This window comes from Poecile atricapillus, chromosome Z (genome assembly GCF_030490865.1).
Source record: "Poecile atricapillus isolate bPoeAtr1 chromosome Z, bPoeAtr1.hap1, whole genome shotgun sequence".
In the NCBI taxonomy this organism is placed as follows: domain Eukaryota; kingdom Metazoa; phylum Chordata; class Aves; order Passeriformes; family Paridae; genus Poecile; species Poecile atricapillus.
In genome coordinates this window covers 60,401,580-60,423,768 of record NC_081289.1, presented here as the reverse complement: position 1 = coordinate 60,423,768, position 22,189 = coordinate 60,401,580, and the positions used below count along the sequence as shown (strand labels likewise).

General features: G+C 37.0%; 1 protein-coding gene across 1 annotated transcript in view; it reads left to right on the top strand.

Moving 5' to 3' along the window:
- The first annotated feature begins 7,404 nt into the window (after positions 1-7,404).
- Positions 7,405-22,189, top strand: part of LOC131573045 (TBC1 domain family member 22A-like) — a 141,757-nt gene continuing 126,972 nt past the window's right edge. The window contains exons 1-4 of the mRNA XM_058826621.1: positions 7,405-7,589; positions 9,919-9,975; positions 11,610-11,950; positions 12,698-12,877. Of these exons, the coding sequence (XP_058682604.1) occupies positions 7,528-7,589; positions 9,919-9,975; positions 11,610-11,950; positions 12,698-12,877 (640 nt within the window). The 5' untranslated portion in view covers positions 7,405-7,527. The remainder of the gene's footprint in view (positions 7,590-9,918; positions 9,976-11,609; positions 11,951-12,697; positions 12,878-22,189) is intronic.

Here is a 22,189-nt window from a genome sequence, read left to right as displayed (position 1 = left end):
TAGTTGCTGCTGTGGTGATTTATTCCTTTGCTGTCCCCATATATTCACACTTCAACTGTGTAATTATTTAAGAACGATGAAGAAATTGCCTGTGACTGTTTCCAAAGGAAAAGGTTCCAAGACAGAGCCCCTCCCATAAGCCATGTTAGAGAAAGTGCCAACTCTCCTGACTTCTCAGTAACGACAGAGCAAATTTCCAGACAGAAGTTTAGATTTTGGTTGTATTAAAACCTACGCAGAGTCATGTGGACTCCTCTCTTCACTACACAAACACAGGAAAGCTCATTTTGAGACTTTAGATGGCAATTTAAATAAATTTGTTCCATTAAATTTCCTTTTTCCAGAAAGATGAAAAGTTCACTATTCTTGGTGATACTATAACAAAACCACATTTTAATTTCATTTCTGAATAAGAGTAAGCATCTGCATCTAATATACATTCATATATATACATATGCCATATCTAAAATAATATAATACTGTTGAGAATTCAGCCAAAAGGAGTTGAATAATACCAAGAAATTAAAAACAGTATAGCTTTGAGAGCAATTTATAAGTTGTGCCGTCCAAGGGATGGTTATGATCATCTCCTCTGATTTTCTGCACAAAAAACATAGACTTTTCACACAGTAAAAACCTCAGTCACCACTGATGAATTATAGGTAAAACAGCAAATTTTCAGCAATATAACTGAAACTAATGACACTTTCTCTAGTATTACTTTTCAACAACTAATTCATATTATGGCTCTGCTACCTTCTGGAGTAGTGATTGCCATTATCTTACTTGAAACTTTTAATTTTTGCCACGAGTGATTTTAAATTTTTAGAGCATTAGTAAAAATGTTGGCTAGCATTGACTGAGAACTGGTACAAACAGAAGAGCATCACATACAAATTTATATAAGTCATAGGCAACAAATGTGGTATGGGATCAGACAGTAATAATAATTACAATGTTATTAATATGGGAACAAGAATACAGTATGACATGAGCTTTTTTTTTAAATTTGGGTTTGTAAAAGAACAGACAAAGCTTTGTCTGGTAGAAATCTATCTGTTCTTCCCTTGGCTACATTAATTAGTCCAGTAAGACACAATCTCCTTAAAGCCTTCCTCTCACAAAACAAAACCAAGAAGGAAAAAACATAGAAGTTTTCAAACTTCATTAGTATCCCAATATTGTTCCTGTTCTACAGGCCATTGCTGAGTTTCGGTGTTGGAGAGATCTCTGAAAAATTACACATTTAATATATTTATTTGCTCTGGTTACTTCTGAAATCTTATTTTATGATTAATGACCATGATTATGATTTAATGACCATGCATACTAGAATTATTACCACTAAACTTCAAGATTTCAGTAGAAGAGATTAAACCTTTGAGCTCTTTCAATTTAAAATGGTCATAACTTCTGAGAGCTTTATGTGATTACCTTATCATTCTCTCTTCAAAACTTAGGAATTCTCTGGTGGCTTTATATCAGTATTTTCAGTTAATTTCTTGCACTAAGATTGCCAGTCCTGAAACAACTGTCAACACCATTCAAGCAAAATTGCAAATTTTCATTTCAAGGCTTAGAAGCTAAGCTGTTCTCTTTTATTACTTTACAACATGATGCTACATGCTGTGTTATACCAAAAAGTGATAATAGAAAAATGCTTAAATCTTGCTTTTTAGTCTGAGTTTTCTTTTTTTCACTTACCTGAGAACTGTCTACAATTCCTACCCACTTCTCAAAAGTAACAAGATCTAAAAAGAAAATATTGCAGGTTCTGTTTTTTTTCTTTTTCCCCAATTCCCCTAACAGTATTAAATATGGGACAACATTTATCATCTTCAGCTAAAGACTGCTTTGTAAATCCAACTCACTAACAGAATATACATCTTGGATAAGGAGCAGCAACACCAAAAAGCAAACATATAAAATACTTTGTTACCTTTATCATATATTTTCACCCAAAAATCTGTACCTACTCCCATTTTCCTTGCACTATAATTTTGCTTGTGTCTCTTTCACCGGGCTCTCAACATCTCTGCTACTAAATCCTAAGCCTTTCCAACACTCTCACTAGTAAAATGGGCAGCTCAGCCAACAGCATTACCCCAGGAGCACTCAGTAACTCTTTTCTACTGAAAGTCATGCTGGAAAGACTGTTACTGGGATTCCAACTGTATTATCTTCGTTACCCTTGTTGCTCATGTTTACATTTGCTCTCCAACAAAAGCCTACACAAACCACCAAACCAGCAATAAATTTTCAGTTTATGAAACCTCATATTCAATGTATGAGACCTGATAAGACTTACCTCTTAATTAACAAATTCAATTTCTCTTTCAAAAGAAAAAAATGTGGCTTTGATACAACTCACTTGAATTGAATAACAACTGTAATGTATTACAATGAAGATACTTCTGGAAATTACATCTATGCAATACACTGTAAGGCCAGCTGTATTTTTTTTTTTTTTTTATCTCCTCATCAAATCACAGTACTAAGCAGGTCTTCTGGAATCTCTAAAGTTCACCCAATATCTTGAGACCTTTTAACTTCAAGAAACATAAACTAATGCTCCAATGATTTTGCTTTTCACCTTGTTCTGATAGTAAGTTGAATGTGTAATTCAGAAACTGATATGACCTATATAATTTAAAGAAAATAAGTTTCTCTCAACAATGAACATAAGAGAATTATCATGTCTCAGAGACAAATATACATTGATTTATTAGTCTGGGCTTGAAGTTCTGTCATGCTGTAATGCTATGTTCAAACACTTGCTGTATGAAGGAGGCACAAATAGGTGGAATTTCAAGGAAATAGAAATACATTTGAAAGAGGATCTGTTGTTTTTCCCAACTTCTCTGTCTTCTGTGGCAGTGTGCCTCAGGGACGACAAAGGGTTACATTGTCCCACCTCAAACCCCTTGTGAAGGGCGGCCCAGCAGTTCTGATTTGGCTTGAGTCCCTGGGGGGTTCTCCCTTGGTGTGCTCCTACTGGTCCCTGACCCTGAGCTCCACCCTCAAAGGTGGAGACCCTCGGGGGTTCTGTCCCTCAAAAACCCCTGCTGTGCCTCTGTTTGTTTGTTCCCATGCTGAATAAATGGTTTCATGAACGGGAGCCCGTCTCGGTTGGTGTTTCATGCTGGTCCCTAGAATCCTGCTGCTTCTCTGGATGAGATCCTGAAGTTGTGGACTGCAACAGCCTTCCACCCAGCACTTCCACTTAAAAAGTGTTCCTCTTTCTCTGAGTCATTTAAGCTGTAACTGCATATTGCGTGAGACTTGAGGAAAGAGCATTTCTGCTGGTGAGCAGCAGTCCTTGGACACAGAGTGCAGCACCAGGCTATATCCAGCAGGCTGTGCCAGTTGATGTTTGGATACAGACGAAAATAAAGCAAAAAACCTTCACCTAAAATGCATAAAACGCCAACATGAGCATTGCCACTAATAGTTTAGTGAATGACAACTTTTGAAAACTACCAACATCAATCAGTCTTCTAGATGGAGAAACAAGACAAAGACATTTACCCCAAACCAGCACTTATTTGTTTATTTATTTCTCTGTTTCACAGCCTTCTTTCACTAATATTGAATAGTGTGAGTGTCCATATATGTGCATTACCAATGTAAATGTATTTTTGCAAATTTCCTATTATTTCCAAAATCTTTTTCAATTCATGTGTAATAGGAAAGGCCATTTACAGAGAAAAAGTTACAAAATACTGCAGTGATGGCATGTCTTCAATGATAACTCCTCCTGGCCATTACTTTCTCATGCTGATTCCTTCTCTTTTCCTGGAGAAAAATTGCACCGCCCTGACAGAGTTCTTGTGACTAGTGATTTGCTGGACCATGTCTAACCTGTTGTAATGTAGCTATTGCTTATCCTTCTTCTTTGACATCCCTATTTTCTTTCTTCCTTGGTTCTACATGATTGCTTATACCTTTTATCTTATCTTGCTTCATATCCTTTTGTCCAAGTACCAAGTACTGTACACTCTGGGATTGTTTTCTGCCCAAGAATAACTGTTGTCTTCCTCTCTCTGATTCTACCTGAATTCTGATTTTGTTTGGTAACTTCACTCCATTTGCTCAATTTTACTTCCAAGAACACTTTCTTCCATGATATTCACATTAAAGTACATGGAGACAATGACTTGGTAGAAAGGCATGCCCATGGACCAGACAAAAGAGCTAACAGCAACCATTGTGTGCTTTAGAACTTCCACTAGCTTGTTAGAGCACTAAAAATGTGCATACAATAATGTTTCAACATGGAAGTGTCTCATTAGAATTCACTTTTTTTTTTTTCTTTATTGACTAAAGCAAACAGAAAAAATGCATGTAGAGACACATGACCTTGTCAGCTTGTAGAGTGAGTTTAAGCCACACCTTACAGTTGCAGCATTTTGCTGACACAGCAGTGTAAGGATCAGCATGAAAAAACACTCCCCAGCTGATGCAACTTTATCTGCAAATCCACACTGTTTGAATGCAGCAGAGGAGTGCTGTGGTCAGCTTAGCTAATTATGTTTAGCACCAATCTATACTCTCACATCTGTTGTCAGAAAATCTTTTCCCAAGACACTGCTGCACCTCCACAGAGAAGTCCACCTGTGTAACTACACCAGCACAGCAGAGGCTTTCCAGAACACATGAGCTAAAACCCAAACTGAATGTCCACCTGGATGCCCAGCTCAACAGCTATCACACTAAATAAACATCTCAGTGCCCACTTTGTTCAAAACATTGCTAGTGCAAGCCACAACACTCCTAATTTTAGTCAGCCAAGAGCATGGCTACACGTGTACATTCTAGAACATACAAAAACTTCCCAAGCACCCTCAGTAACAGTCACCAGCTGTATGCAGGTACTTGATTCTGAAAAATGCTCAAGTTAAAAGGAGCACAAAATGGAAAAAAAGAAAGAAAATTTAATAGGGAAAAAAAAACGAAGAAAAGGAAAAACAAAGAAGTCTACAAGCTACCCCGTAGCGCAATACATTATTTGACCATACTGGTAGCAGACCACTTCCTAATTATAAATTCTTGCATACAACTTTTCATGAAACAAAGCAAATACTACAGTAGATATTTTAATATTTTTTATTATTCTGAAATAACAGAAATTACCATAAAAATGGTACCTGAAATATAACTGTAGTCCCCATGTGGCAAAGCCTAGTTAATACAGTTGTGCAGATTTGAAATAGCTGTTTGGATGCTCCTGAGGGCTGTGCTCACCAGCTGCAGGTGAGTCCCAGTGGTGACTGCAGCACCTGGACACTGGCAGTGGAACCACGCCCTCAGCTGCTCATGCTACATTTCTGTAAAGTTAAGCAGTAACACTGCTAAAATACATGTTCAGACCAAATTCTCCTTCCACAGCTGTGAACTTACCTTCTTGTGATACTCAATTAGTACCATTTGATAAGTTCTCTTCAGGGACACACTCTTTGTGGCCAGATCAACATGAGTGGTAGGCATGAAGAATTGTACCTAACTTACCTGATGAGGTCTTGAAAGGTTCCGCCTTCCAAATCCCTTGCATCTCCAGAACCTTGGCAACACAGGTTTGTGTCAGGGATAAAACAAAACTCAGGATAAGGAGAAAAATATAAAAAATAATGGGAAGGGAATAAAAACATTATCCTTGCCTTCCCGAAAGTCAACAGCAGCCAGCTCTGTATTCAGTCCACAGGTCTAAAACTGGCAGCAGCCCTTCACAATAGCAGTGGAGGGCGCTTGCAGCTCTTGATACAAATGTAGCCCCGTTTGCAAGTCAGATGTATTCATGAAACAATCCATGCAACAGCCAATTGTTTCCAGCACAAAATTCTGAACTTAGGCACAAGGTAACAAATACTTAATATAATGAAATATTAACAATACAGTTAACCTTGTACTGACTTGATGATGTAACTCAGCAAAACCTCCACTGCTAATATGAACCAGAAGTGCCACATGGCTGTGACACAAAAATTAAATGGTATCACTTCAGGATTCAGGTCAACTGTCAAAAGGATGACAGACGGCTTGGGCTATCTAGGCTGAATCTATGTTTCCCTTTTATAAATATCAACAATGAACAAATAAAAATAACTAAAACACAGTTTTAACATCTGTATTAATTCTAATGATGGAATATATGTTTTATGGATTTATGACTTTTTTGACTGTTACAAGTGAAATACCTCATTTTTGTATTCTAGTAGCAACAAGTATAATTTAAATTTATCTAGTTATGACCAAGCCAAGTTCCAGTCATGACTTTGCAGGTTTCATTTCACTTTAGCTAACTGACATAGATCATATTACATTTATTTTTCTTGTGTATTCCATTAATGCTGATGATACTCAAGGTCCAGAACCTGTAAGATGAATCGTACTTAAAGGACACAAACAGAGAAGGTGATACTACAGCACATATATCTACAAAAGGCATTGAAATTACAGCTTTCACCTGTGGATGGTCAACTAACAGGGTCTGTGAAACATTTCATTTTTGTAGGTTCTTAGAAGGCAACTGCTAAAGTAAATCCCAAAGCAGAAAGAAAACTTTTTTTTTTTTGGTCAGTTCTTAAGAAATAGCTTCCACATGAAATACTTATGAAGGAACAAATGTTGCACTGCCGATCAGGTGTTGTACTTTATGCCAGCTTTTCAGCTTAATCGTGGCAGGATGTTTCTTGAACAATCGTTGACATGTTAAATTGTATGCTTAATTGCATTGAGATGCAGCAAAAAAATCCTGTAACTCAGCACCGTTTTTCTCAGGAGCCATACTCCAAAGAATAACACAAAACCATACTTATTTTTTTGGCAGAAATGATGTATCCTTGGATCAGAATTGCTGGGAAATCTGCAGGTACAAATACAACCCCTCATGTATCTCAAAGCCATAAATGAAGTGGGAACAATGATTGGAGAACTTTCAAACAAGGGAAACTTAAAGTTCCTTCGCTCCCACCCCATCCCTACCAACTGGGTAGATAATTGGTAATAACTGTAAAAATATGAAGTGGAAAAAAATATGATGGGTTTTGTTATAAACCAACGCCCGCTTATCTCCAGTTAGTGTCTCCATCCATTTAAAAGGCGAGTTTTGCACTTCTAAGCAGTACTCCGAGGAATTGCTCTGTGCGGTTCAATCAAAAAGGATTAAAGTCTAAAAACGTGACACTCGGAGAGCCGCGAAGCAACTCCCGAGTAACAGGAACGCCGTGGACCGGGAACACCCCCGGAACCTCCCTGCCGGAGCGCGGGCTGGGCCGGGCCCGCCGCCACAGCGCCCGCCCCCAGAGCCCCTCGCTGCGATTGGCCCGAGCGGCCCCACCCGGCAGCATTCTCACTTCTGGTTGGCTCAAACTTCCGGGCCGCTTCGGGGGGCGAATAAGGCGCGGGGTTGTTTTCCCGTCCCAAGATGGCGGCGCTCAGTGGTGCTTCTGTGGAAGGGAATGGCGGGGAGTGAAGCCTGAGGGAGCGGGCCGGGGCCGCGAGCGCGGAGGGGGATGAGGTAACGCCGCCATGGCGAGCGACGGGGGCAGGAAGCAGTTCTGGAAGCGGAGCGGCGCGAAGGTGCCGGGCAGGTGAGAGGAGCCGCGGAAGGCCGGTGTCGCGGGCCCCTGGACGATGCCGGGCCAGGGGGGGCGTCTCTGCCCGTTCGGCTTCGCTGTGACCCCAACACCGCGTTCGTGCCCCTCGGCCGCCCGGCCCAGCGGGACCTCGCGGCAGGGACCGTGGCCGGGTTGCTTTGTTAGCTCAGTGCTCGGAGCCTTCCAGTGCCGGGAACCTCCGGTGGTCTGGTGGAGATCGCTGGTGGTGTTAGCGTTGGCTCTAACTTGTGCCAGAAAGGTGGTTAAAGAATTATCTGAATGTGCCTTCCCAGTCTGACATCATGGTTAAAGGAGTTAACGTGATCTTGGGAATGTAGTCGCCGGGGAATTTTGAGTGGGAGTTTGTAACTCTCAGCAGTGCCAAGTTAGGATGTTTTGAAACTTGATACAAGTTATGGTATTTTGGAAATGCTTTACAGGACACTGCATTTTCTAGGCATATAAATATTTTAGTTTCTGCTATGTATTTCAAAATATTGTCAGTTTCTCAACTTTCTTCCTGAAGTGTGAACAGCAGACCAGTCGTTGTATTAATGCAAAGAGCTACAAGTACATTTTCCTATTCAAGATTTTCCAGGGAATAGATCCCCAAAGCCACATTAACTCTTTCGACTGTTATATTAGGCTGGGAATACTTGTTCAGATGATTACTTAACAATAACAGTCTCTGGTCTCATCCCTAAATTGTTCTCGCAGTACAGTTTTCTGTGTTCTTTTTGTAAGAATGATGTGTGCTTGTGGTTCTCAGAGAACAGTCACTCTGTATTCTATATCCTTTATGTGAATCAGCAACATAGTCTTGCTCATCATTCACCTTCTTACATTTTTAGTTACCCATAAGCACTAACTGGGCGTGGTTTTTTTTTCTTTAGTTACAAACTGACTTTTTCAGTGCAACTGTTGTACTTCTTCTAACAGGTTTTCTTTGTAACTTAGCTGAATCTCTTGAGGGTGAAACACTTCTGGCCTTCCTCTCTTGCATAAGATCTATAAATAGTTGCAGTTAATTTGCAGGCAACTGTGGGCTTGCGGAAAAACAAGGACACTGTGGAGAATGTACTCTTTGATTTTTATTTATTTTTTTCATGGCATCGAGAGGATGGTTGTTGCTTTCTGTTTGAGTGGATTTCCATTGCAGTTACTTGCAGAGTGGTGTAAGGAAAAGGCCCATTTTGTGTGTATGGAAATGGACAGTGACACCTGACCCTCACGTGAGCGTAGAGCAGGAAATGTGCCTGTGGAGAGGATGGCGTGTGGTTCCCTGTAATGGCTGGGGGGAAATTTATTTCCATGGAATCACATACAAATCATTAAGAGTTTTGATAAACCACCATTTTCAGTCACCACTAGGACTAATTTCGCTGGTGTTAATGCTACACCTCTTGTGAAAGTCTGAGCCGCTCTTATAATGTTTTGACTGCAGTCTTTCTGGCTTGGTTCTGTCTCAGGTTTACTAAGGTTGGACTTGCTTGTCCTTATGGTCTGGAGGTTGTTTTCGGTATGTCAGCAGGGCATGTTTGTTCTATGTGATTTTTATTATAAGTTTGGCTAGGTGTTAATGTTACATATAATTTATTTCTCTTACAATTAGTGAGTTCTGTCGTAATAGTTTCTATTTGGGAGTCACACGTAAGTCTTGATGTGTCTTCTGTGGCATTTTTTACTTACAAAATAGTTCTATACACAGTAACTGGGAGGTAATGAACTTCTAATTTGTAGAGTTTTGATTTTCACACTATTTTGCTATTTTGTAATGTTAGAAGCTAGTGAACAAGTCTGGAAGCTTGTTTCTTTTAATTCTTTTAATACTCCTATGGCTTTTATTCTCTAACCTGTCACCTTCTGCAGTTTTCTGCCGCTTTGTCATCCTTGTACATTAGGAATGGTTAAGAATTATCTACTTGGATTTTGGGTGGCAAGGGTACATAGAAGATTAAATCTTTATAGATTTTTCTTTGAGAATTTTTAATTTTTTACAAGAGAGGAAGAAATGATAAATCCAAGAAGAGAATTGTTGTAGATTCTTACTGCAGAATCTAACTTCTTATTTTAATTCCTGGTTAGAAAAGCAAAATAGTCTAAAATAGCCTTTGCTTAGGTCTCAGAGTTCTTGTTTAGCAAATCTATGATTTTTATTAAATTATTTCTTAGTATGCACATCAATTGCAGCTTCATGATTTTTAGTTTTTGAAACAGAGCTGTTGGAACATCTTAATTCTGTTTATTATTGACTATTCAATACACATAACTCTCCAAATATTTGTTTATTTTTTATGTGATAACTATCTTTCTTTTTTTTTAGTATTCAACATGTATATGGAGCTCAGCATCCACCTTTTGATCCATTATTGCATGGAACGTAAGTTAACCTAATATTTAAATATTCCAAGTATTTTGTATCTCCTCTGTCTTTTTTTTTTTCTCCTGTTGGCTGTAAAGTCATTGTTAATCTTCCTTTTTCAATTTTTGTCATAATCTTCACTTCTCTGTTCTGACTTCTCCTTTGTGACTTCCTGGTTGTTACCATATTTGCAGGAACGAATCAGCTCTTTCAGATCTTAACGCAGATTGCCAACTGTTATAATTTATTTATAATGCCTTATACATGGGAAATTGTGATGAAGTGAAAAACATAGTGTTACAGAGACAAGTATTTGCTTGGAAGGATGTCATGCTTCTATTAGATTTTTTTCAAGGGCTAGTTTCAGACTGTACGAGAAGTAAGCATTCTAGTTAATTTTCACTAGAAAATTAGCTAGAAAATTTCAATGAACCAATGATTTATTGGTTCAAAATATGGAGGTATAGAGACCCAGTAACAAAAAACAGGTTTATTGTTTGAGGTGACAGAATAAAGACCTTGCTGTTTTAGACAGTGTTGGCAAGTTAGGTGAGTGTGTTGTATCACCTGTTAGAGAAGATATTCCCTGTAACACGTAACAGAAAAGTTGCAACTGATATGAGAACTGGGGAAGAACTACTTCTGATTTGCAGTTCTGCCTGCTTTATCTTAACAGAGAAAAGTAAAACTAACCCAGGTGGAGAGATGGGGAGGTCAGAAATTAACTCAAGAACCATTTTGATGCAATTCTGTATAAGATAACCCTGCTTGAACAGGGAGTTTGGGCCAAATGATCATCTGTGATCCCTTCCCATCTTACCCATTCTGTGAACGCACAATTAAATTAATGTCAGCAACTTCTTTATTTTTTGGGAACGGACTAAGAAACCCTCCCAACTGTATATGTTATTCAGCTCACTTCTGAAGGGAGATGTGATTACTCTACATTACTGTAAGTGAGAACAAGTGCCAGGCTAGGGAGGGATCCTTGTCATATCTCATACTGTGTGTTGACAGAGGGGTGAAAGGTTGGGAGCTGATCAGGGTCCACTTAGACTAGTAACTAGAAGAAATATCTTTCCTCTGAGAAGAGCAAAGTTCTGAAGGAAATCGATACTGGCATGCCTGGATGGGGAGGAATGATAGACTTAATGAGTTTTAGGGTGAGACTTGGTTTGTTTATGACAGTGATTGTGTTGCGTGATTGCTTATGATGACTTAGGGGTAGACTGTGGCTTGATTGCAGCTCCTGTGCTGTTATGCAGCAATTGCATTGAGAGGGCTGAAATCTACAGAAATGGGTGAAGCAAGAGCAGTGCAGTATGCCCTATTTTATAAGCTATTCTAGTACTAACCCTTTCATGTGACTTTGGGGTTGGTCTTTTTTTTTTTTTTTTTTTTTCCCCTCAAGAAAAGGGAAGGAAAGATTTGTTTAGTTTCTATTCAAAGCAACAAAGTGTCAGTTTTTACAGCCCTTGTTCTCAGGTTTCTTCAGTTGTATATTACCATAGGTGGATGTAGTGGCAACATGAGTGTAGAGAGATAAATATTTGCTACCTATATAGTGTCAACTATGAGCTTATGGGGTTTGGTACTACCCAGAGCGTTTTGCTTCCTTACTAGTTTTCTAAATATTACTTGTTTTTGAACAGCTTGATAAAACCAGGTTCAAAGCCACCTACAACTCCAGTGAAACTGAAGAAAGTCAGCACCTTCCAAGAATTTGAAAGTAACACAAGTGATGCTTGGGATCTTGGAGATGATGATGATGAACTCCTAGCAATAGCTGCTGAAAACTTAAATACAGAAGTGGTCATGGAAACAGCTCACAAAGTAATTCAGAATCACAGCAAGCTACAAGAACAGCATAAATTTCAGGAAGAACATCTACAGGAAGAAAAACAAGAGGAATTTGCACAGCTGACTTCAGCTGCATGTGGTGATAATAGGCTTGTTAAATCAGTCAGTGAAGGTCATACTTCGAGTTCATTAGGTATGTTGAAAAGTGAAAAAGATGTTGGAATTTAAAGGATGAGAGCTACCATATTTGTCCCTGTAAGACAGTAAACCCTTCCCAACCCTTTATTAATATCACAGAAAAATACTGTTTATCACTAGTGATTTATTTGAGAGGAAGATTGCATGCCTTACTAAATTGTAATGCATATGTGTGAGGGAAGAATAATTTAACTTTTTTGTTTTCAGCCTTAAAAAATCTCCAATTTTGGAAGGAAGTTCCACTATTGAATGTAATTTATTAGTTAAATGTACTAAGATGTATTCAATTAATAGTGATGCTACTATTGTGAAAAAATATAAATGAATTATAATTAAAATATATTGAAAAGCTGGAGAAAATAATGTAGGTGGACTGGGAGATTCACCCTCATGTGATATGTTCCATGGTTTTGTAAAAAGCTTTAAATTGCAATAATTTCAAGATTTCTCAGTGATTTTTTTTTTTTTTTAAAGAATGTTAGGAAGGATGAAAGGAGCTTTTAATAATACAGAGATTTAGAAATCCACAAGCCTTGCTATTAGTATGATCTCTAATTGATGTATTTTAGTTGTTGAATACTGCTTCAAAGCAAAAAGCTACTTTTGCTAAATCCAAGTAATTTGAAGTCCACTTCTGCTGTATTTGAGTTTGCATTTTTCAAAAACAGAATTCTATTTTAAATTTTCAAATTAAATTCAACGGATTACTAGCCTACTAACTACTATACTTTTTCCCCTTCAGATAATGCTAGTGAAAATTCTTCCATGCAGAGATCACAATCGCTTCCACAAACTTCCATACCTCCCTTGGCAAGTGGAATGGCAGACTACAGCACCTCAGTTACTCCTGCATTAACTGAGAGAGAAGCGTCTCGATTAGACAAATTTAGGCAGCTACTTGCTGGCCCAAATACAGATCTTGGTGAGTGTTTCTCCATAGGACCTATGAATTATATCTAAATTATTCTTAAACGATAGGATTTTTCTGTTTGATATACTGTCCTGGCATATGGTTTGGTTAGAATCTAATCCTTTCAACACTGAAAATTGATCTTGCAAAAGAAGGAATAAAATTGAAAGTTTATAGTACTCCTGCTTTTAATCAATGATTTGCATATGTCCTACTAGTACATGGGGTGTTCAGTGGTTTCTTGTTCTTTCTCACATTATTTCTTCCCGCTAGACTGATCTCTGTAGAAAACACCCCAAAGTATAATTAGCTGTGTTTATTGTTAATGCCTGATAATGGAACAGCTTGGTATATAAGCATGATTTTCATGCTTGGAAATATATAAGAATGAAAAATGATGAGCCATGTAAGTATTACTGCTTGTCTACTCAGTAAGCCTTCTTCATGGTCACAGGCTGATACAGTAGTTCTGTGTCTCATCTGTGAATGCTGACAACAAGTCAATGGGAAAACAAATGTATTGTCAGATAACTTGACTGTTCCCTTTGTATACTGGATTTTAGCTGCTGAATAGTCAATACAAGTGCTGAGAGGGTATCACAGAATCAAATGGCTTTGTATCCCAAGTGAAAATCTGAAGCAGAATTAGTACACTGCATTTGGAGAACTTCGTGATTAGGAATTGAGGGCAAAGTCATGAATAAAGAAAATGTCTTTGAGGTAGACCATTCTGGAAGTATCTCCAGGAAACTTACAGAAAGAAGTATAAATTGCATGCTTGCAGTTCTTGAATTGATGCTCTCCTTCCTGGTCATTGTCACGAGGCTTCTTCAATATAATACAGTCCAAGTTGTGACTTTTTTTTTTTCCTCTATGCTGTGTCTTATTGTCAGATTGCTGCTGGGAAAGTACAATTATGGTAACTATAATAACTGCAGGAGATTGAGCATTTCAGTGAGTTATAGGACATTCTTATGAAGTGCAACTAGGAATAAAGGGAGGTATTAAAACGTATTTTAGGTAAACTTGAAAATGGTAATCAAATCTTGCTTTTTAGCCCTTTGATCTAGCAGATGTTATGACCTTTGTGATTGTGACTAACATGACAACTCATAGCTTAAGAATGTTGTGATGGTAGAAGTCTTTGTTACACAAGGTTGCAAAATCAGAGGAAAGACAGAGTTCAGTTTGAACCTATCCATTTCACTTGTGCTGCCTAATTTGTTTGGAATACTTTACCAGTAAATCTGACCTATGGATTAAGGTGAAATAATTTTGGAAGAAAATTTCCAGTCTTATTAGGACTGCAGTCACCCTGCCTGTGGTGAACTTAGTCAATGCTGTTTAAATAAACTAGTGTTTTTTGGCTTTTTTTTTTGCTATTGAACTTTATGGATCTCACACTGAAATATATGTAGGAAAGTAAAATTTGAATATGCTTCCACGTTACTCAAGTGTGAAAAATATCTAGTAAGCTTGCAATATTATTTATTGTACAAACAACTAAATAATGCCTTTTCTACATCTGTTTATTGGAAGCTTGTTCTTTCTCTTGCTGTACAAACTGATTAGTACAGTTTGAAGCTGTGTGAATAGAATTTTACACCCAGTTTTGATTTTTAATGTAAATATTTTGCCTTTTGTATCTAGAATATGTCCAATAGCACATACATCTATATTTATTTATCTATGGGTAATATATGATTTTTTTTAGTGGAAGAAATAAACTTGGTATTGATGATGTGCAAGCTCTTGATGATCATGAAGCTCTTAGGAGTAGATCATATATGATAGTAGTAGCATTGTTGGTATATGGTTTGGTTCAGCTCTGTGCTACGGTGAAGATTATGTTTAACAAGTATTCTTGATTTATAACCACAGCAGTAGACTGGGAAAGCATTGCAGGTTGTATGTGGTAGATTTTTAAATTTGTTGTTAAGGTGGTTTTTGTGGTTTTGTTTTGTTTTTTTTTCCCCATGCTTTTCTTCAGAACAATACTGGAAATGTATTAAGGTAGAAACTAGGCAGTAGGCTCCAAGCTAAAATTTGTGGTGAGTAATACAGGGATAGGTGGCTGTTCTTTTGCAGATGGCTTATTCTGTCTGTGCGTATGTGTGTTGATGTGGTATGTGTGGGTCTGTTTTGTTTTACATCCACAAATAGTTGGGTTTTGTTTGTAACAAAATGAAATTAGTAAGACATGGAGACATTTTTGTAAATATTTCTCTTCATTTCTGCAAGTATTAGGCTTGATTTTATTTGAAAGTAGAAGTAACAGAAGTAAAGTATTTCTATTGTGTTTGTTTCCTTGATCTAGTTTTGCATATTGTTGAAATAGATTATGTAACGAGTCTTTTCAAAGCAAAATAAAAGTAAGTTAATCTGTGGAACTGTAGCCATTTCATGCACATATCCTCTTATCATAATGGGAGAAATCAGCATTGACTATGAATACAAAGTAATACAAATGACCTTGAAATATTTTCAGTCACACTCGAATAAGCATTATCCTATAAAGATAGTGTAAAATGCAATTTTAGTCTTGTATGCCAACTAGAGGTGTGAAAGGGTATGTTCTTTCACAAGAAAACTATCAAAAAGATGGATTATGTGTATAAATTTGGAAGTGAAGATTATTTTAGTCATTGGAAACCACTAAGAGATTTTGGAGTTGGGTTTGGTCTACAGGCTAGATACTTTGAACTTGTGGATATAGGTAGGTACTGCAAGAAATGTGGGCTAATAGAAGGAGCCTATTGTGAGAAGCAGTTTGGTTGGACTTCAGGATTGACCCCTGTCAGTTAGATCACAGTGAGGTGCACAGGGGCAGCTTCAGGAGGCAGAGTGGGACTCTAGGATAGCCGAGTTTGGGAGACAGTTGCAGAGTAGACTGTAGGGTCTGAATAGTTTCCCACTCCCAGTACTGCATGCCAGGTTACTCAGCAGGAATAATTCACAGTAGTTTTGTGCAATCAACCTGTGTTTGTGCTTGACTTGCAGTCAGTTTGCTGTAGACTTACTTCATTTCAGGTCTTGTCTTTCTTTGTAATGGACCTTGCATTACTGAGCGAAGTTGGGCTTGCAGAATCTTTTGCAAACAGTTGCTTGCTTTAAGAGAGAACAGAACTTTAACAAAGCAGCATGGGGAAGTATTTCTGAGAAGACATTTTTCTTTCCTTCACAGACCACTTTGTACATATTAGAGGAACAGTACTGCTATGTCTATCAGGTTTCCAATTAAAGTTTAATTATTTTTATTAAATTTGTGTTTTTCAATAATCTTGTAAAATGTTTGTAAAAAAAAAAAACAGGGAGCTGTTTACTGTGCAAATGCAATGTATGCAATGTTGATAAAATCTGACAAAGCAACGAGTTATTGCATACTTGAAGCTTCAGCATAGCAGATTTATGATGGGTTTTTAATACCAGTTTAAAAATTAGCTGATTAAAGCACTTCCTTAACTCCTCCTTTATCTTCAAATCAACTATTTTTCTGCTTTTTTACACATATATGGCTAATGAGTATTTAACTGGATGTGAGAAGTGTTCAAGTAAAACAACAACCAATGGTAAGCTTGGTGTACCATGTTCTCTTGGTTTAATAAAACTTCATAACATTGTAATGCTACTGTTATGCAATATAACGTGTCATTTCAGAGTCAAACCAACTAATTTCTTCAGTTGTAAAATTGTTTTCCATGTTAGGGTCACTTTTTTTCCTACTTAGTCACAACCAATCCCAAGCAGAATAAAATAGTATGTTGAAGTTTTAGCATACTACCTTGACAAAAATAAGAGAAGGCCCTGTAAAAGCACCCATGAAAATTGTAAAGTATTCCCATCTTAAATTTATTCCAGCTGCTGTACACATTCAAGAGCACTTTTCATTGTACTTTTTAAACACTCATCTATTTCTCTTCTTCCTTCTGACCAAGTCTCAGAAAAGAAGACCTTTTCAGAGGGTACTACAAGCTCCTGAGTTGGGTGCTGTCTCTTAGGTAGTCCTTTGCTATGGAAGTAGTGGATAATGTTGTGAAGTCTTTCAGAACATTTAGAGAATAGCTGAACTTTTGATTAGTATGATTGTGGCAAAAAATACTTGTGTAGTTTTACAGGAATTAAAAATGCTGTAATCTCAGATTATCTCATAACAGTAGCTGGTTGTCTGTGTTGTCTGTGAATTCAAGAGTGGGTCTCTGGAAATTAAATTCAGAAAGAAAGCATGTTAGATGTCTCTTTTTCCCCATCAGAGAGGTCTTCTGTATTGTTGCTGCAATTTGAAAAGTAGGGTTTTCCTATTCATGGTCACATCCATTCTAGATTTATATTAAACCTGATCTAACATACTAATTACCTTTTCTTTCACTTATGACTCATAAATCTAGTATTCTGTAACAGCAGTCTGTTATGTCCTATTAAATTGCTTGCCAAACTGGTACTATTGAAAAGTTTCAATAACTTTACAAAATACATTAATTGAAATGAACTTGATTTAATATTGTTCCCAGCTTCATTAATTTATCTGCACTAAGCTACACAGTGATTTATCTCTGTGCTCCTAGTACATCCGTGTAATTTAGAATTTTAATGCCCCCTGCAGCTGTGAATTACTTGTAGTTGGTCATGTGAGTGCCTATTCTTCTTTCAGTTTGTTGATATATAGTATAAAGTTAACGTGTCCTACTGCTTTGTGTGACGTGCCATCAGTCATATCTGTCTTTTCAAATTATCACCAAAAGGTGTCCTCTCTGATTCTTGTTCTGTTCTAGTTAGCTTTTTAGCTATGAGATGTGCTTTCCTATTTAGCTAATTAAAAAATTTAATAAAAAAGGGCAGTATTCTACCAATAGACTTTGTAACATCTTTTTTATTGATTCAGAGTCTTCTGGAAGAAATGAATGCTAAATATCCATTATTGATTACTTTTTTAGTTACTTTTTGCAGGATTAGTATTTTGTCTTCCCATTTTCTGTGGGTTGGTCTCATAATTATTTATTTTTATTTACTAGTAAGCATTTATTCTGATTACTGCTCTAGGGAAATATTTCAATGTAAAGTACTAATTTATGATTTTTTTGTTTTAACTAGATGATAATAGATTCCTGAAACAATTTTGAGAAGATTTTGCATAGTTTGTTTCTTGAGGATGTATTTTCTCTTTTGTTAACATCCTAGATTGACATAGTAGTTCCAGACCTGTGATGATTCTAGTGGTTGCTCCAGTCTTACACTTCCCCTTGTTGAACTTCATGGGGTTTGCCTTGGCCTACCTCTTAAGCCTGTCCAAGTCTCCCTGGATGGGATATGCTCCTTCCAGCAAATCCACTGCATCACAGCTTGGGGTCATCTGCCAGCTTACTGAGTGTGCACTCCATCCCTCTGTCAGTGTCATCGAGGAAGACGCTAAATGGTATTGGCCCAGTGTGGACCTTTGTGGGACGCCACTCGTTACTGGTTTTCACTTGGAATTGAGCTATTGACTGTAACTCTTTGGATAAGGAACTGACTGAATGTCAGTATCTAACAGCCCATCCCTCAAACAACTCTCTCCAGTTTCAGTGGCAAGGGTGTTGTGGGGGTCTGTATCAAAGGTCTTACAGAAGAGCTCTAGTTTAATTAAAAGATTAATATTGTTATCTTTTAACAAGGATTTGTTAATTTTGACTTGAGTGAAGACTCCTTACTGTTATGTGTTCCAAACACCACCTTTCATTGAATTAAGTTTTTATTAAGGGGAAAAAAAACCAGAGTAAGGCTGAACAGCTGGAGCTCCTATTAACAAATAAGGTAATCTTTCCCTTTTCTCAGTTCTGAAAAAAAAGCCTGTAACCTCAAGCTTTCCCTTATTTTTTGGTCAAGGGTTTCAGTCTTCAAGTATTACTCAAATTAATAAATGGATAAGAGGCATTGTGAGCTACACAGATGAGGCTTAAACCATTGTTCTGCTCAAAATGAAGTGTGCTCTTGGCACAGTCCTTAAAACTCCGATATTATACTCATGGCTCCATTAACAAGGAGTGGAGTTCTGTACTATGTCTTTTTACAAGTGAATTTGGATGTAGAGCTTTACAGTGGCCCCAGTAAGTTCAGCTGATGTGAAGGAGTTACTGTTAAAAAAACCAAAAGACTAAATTATCACTTAAATTCCTGTGTGCACACAAAATTGCCTTGGTAGTTAAAAAATATTGCCTTGGTGGTTAAAAAAAAAAGAAAATAATTAGATAGCATTCTACTCCAAATTGCAAGATTGGTTAAAAGGGGTTTTTGTGTCTAGTAAAATTTTAGCAGAATTTTCATCATTGCACTGATTTGTGAACAGGTGTTCAAAAACAGTGTGTGAGTCTTAGCCATGTGGTGAACAATACAGTGAGAGGGATATTTTAGTCTGAAGAACTAGGATATTTTAGATGAACTAGGATAAAGAGAGATACTATATGATGAAGTGTTCTTTTAGTTTTTGTGTTTGTATGGCTGTTTGTTTTTGGTGTGCTGTCTCCCTTCCTTACCTGATAGCATTATGAAAACTGAACTTACACTTTGTGAAATATGTAGTATCCATTAAAATAGATGGGTGAGAGAGGCTCAGTGTTCTCTCTTGAAGTCATAGACTGAGGGAGCAGCTTTGCCTCTACTCATGACTTCTTGCAGACCTTGTGCTAGGGGAGGGACTTACCAAGAATGTCACGAACAAGACTGCTGAGAGCTTTGAACATGCTCTGTGTCCTGAAGCTTTTGAACAGCAAGATTTGCAATGTACATGTTGCAATGAGTGGCACACACAGCTTGTAAGTCAGTTTATAAAGGCTCAAGGAAGTATAATTAATCGTTCAGGTTTTCAGTATCTCTTTCACTTTAAGTAAAGTAGGAACATAAGTCATTGTTACTTCATTAGCAGAATGCCCAGAACTGGAAGATGTACATAAAACTTGTCTGGGAAGGTAAACACAGTGAAGCTAGTTTCACTGTGTATGTCTGTGCTATGCTGTCTCCCTGATTCAGATTGTTGGTATGCTCTCACATGTGTTTTAGCCACAATGGACAACTATTCTGGACATAATATATGTTTGCAGTTAACTGAGAAGAAGTTATGTGGATTAGAGGTTAAGGGCTAGCCTTATCAGAAATTTAATATAATAGAACTTAATGTAAAGCTAAACTAAAATCATATTTCCAGTGCAACAACTGGAGGAAAGACTCATAATTAAATCAGTAAGAGCTGCTTTTTGTTTCTTTGAACATTCAGAATAGGGTTTAAAAGCTTTTTCTTAGTTGTATGTGAAAAGTTAGAAACTGTTTCAATGGCATTTATGTAAAAACAAAAACAGTTGATGATGCACAGAAATTGAATGTTTTGGGGGAGCAGTGTAGAGCAGCATTGTCTGTTGACACAGTTATTCTTCATTACTTATTTCCATCACTGGCTTCACATCTTGCAGGTCTTAGCAGTTTCAATAATCTTTTTGTCTATTTTAGTTTTCCTAATTACTTGTGTTTTTTGTACCTTGTAACACCAACCTCACCTGCTTGTGACTTTTTATGTGAAGTAGCAGACAAGATGTACTTTCCTACTCTTTTCTAGCAAAGGCTCTGAAAAGCACCTTACCCTGTATTTACAAAGGTGGATTGGACTTTATTTCCTGTTTCTGCAGCATTCAGAATAACTCTTTGTTCCATTGAGAAGATTAAGGGCAGTGTTTTATTAAAAAAAAAATAAATTAGTGAAGTGCCTAACAGAGCTATTATTCATTTTGAAAACCAGTTGCTGTGGTTGCCATAGTAATAACAAGCCCTCTATTAAAGCTATTTTCTATATGTACTGCCTGTATTATAACATACTGTTGGGGGAGCTGCAGTTCTGTGCATCTGTGCTTTTGAAAGAATTTTCCAGCTTTGTATAGTTAAAATATCCAAAGAATTTATGTTATAGGAGCATAAAACATGTAATTCTAGTTTATCATATCTATCATGGAGTTGCTCATGCAGGCCATCACTTTATGCAGCCATTTATAGTAAGCTCAATGAAATAACAGCTGTATGAAAAATGAATAATACATAAAAAGAAATTTTGAACTCCTTTAATATTTCTTATTTTTTATATGTTTGTAACAGATAGAATGATTAGCTTGTAGTTCCAAGAAAAATACTTGTAGACTTGGTTGTTTGCCCTCATGTGTTTTAGGTGTAGTGGGTAATGACTCCAGTAATTGCTTGTACAGTTGAAGGCTGGTAAACTAATGGCATGTTTTCTTTGTAAAATTCCCCATGAAATATTTATGGAATATGAGAAGTCTTTAAATCTAAATACAGTGAAAGGATAATTCTAGGGATTCTGTTAGAGCAATTGCTTTAAACTTTTTCTTCTTCAGAGAAAGGAAACGTATCTGTAAATGTACTGTAGTAAACCAGATAAAACAATTTTTTTCCAAAATTAAGTTAATCATATTAATTTGAAGAATTTTCATACCACATTATACCCTCATAATAAGATATCCTAAAGCAACAATTTTTCTGTGGAAAGTAACTGCTGTCTCCTAAGCAGAAGTGATGATTGGCTAGTGGGAGCAAATTGAGATACTTTTTGTCTAAAATCTATGGGGATTTATAAATTCTTTCATATGCCTTCTTCACAGAATTATGTCAAATAATGAAGCAGCTGAAAAAGAGTAACAGCTGACGTTTAAACTGTTTCTTCAGAAAGTGTCCTTTCAGCGTGGGACAGAGTTCATAGACATGGTTTTACAGATACTGTTTTTGGATCTGCCTAATGTCAGCTGGTTCTTTGATCACACTTTTAACAAGTGATCATGTCTGTAATTAGAATGTTTACAAATGCTCATTTTCAAAATAATTGTTCTGGAAGTTTAGGAAAATAATTAATTATATTGAAGCAAGAATATTTTTTCAGTATTATCTTGATTGAAAATGTGTGTCTGATTTGTAGGTGCAATTAAAATTCTTTCGTAGAAAATCTATGCTTTGGGACATACTCAGTAAGGTAAAACTATGATGTCTAATTCTTTGGGAAATCTGCAGTTGGAAGGAGTTCTCTAATGACATTTCACTGACGTTTAGCTTTGATTAGGGAGAATGTAACATTTCAGCTGATGACAAATAGTTTAATAATTAATTAAAATATTTAAAATATATTAGTGATTAATTAAAATACTCAGATCATAGAATAGTTTAAGTTGGAAGGGACCGTTAAGCCGTCTAGTTCAACTCTCCTGCAATTCAACTAGGTCACATTGGTTGGAGACCCTCAACCAGAATGTTTCCAGAGATGGGACATTCACAGCTTCTCTGAGCAATTCATTCCAGTGTTTC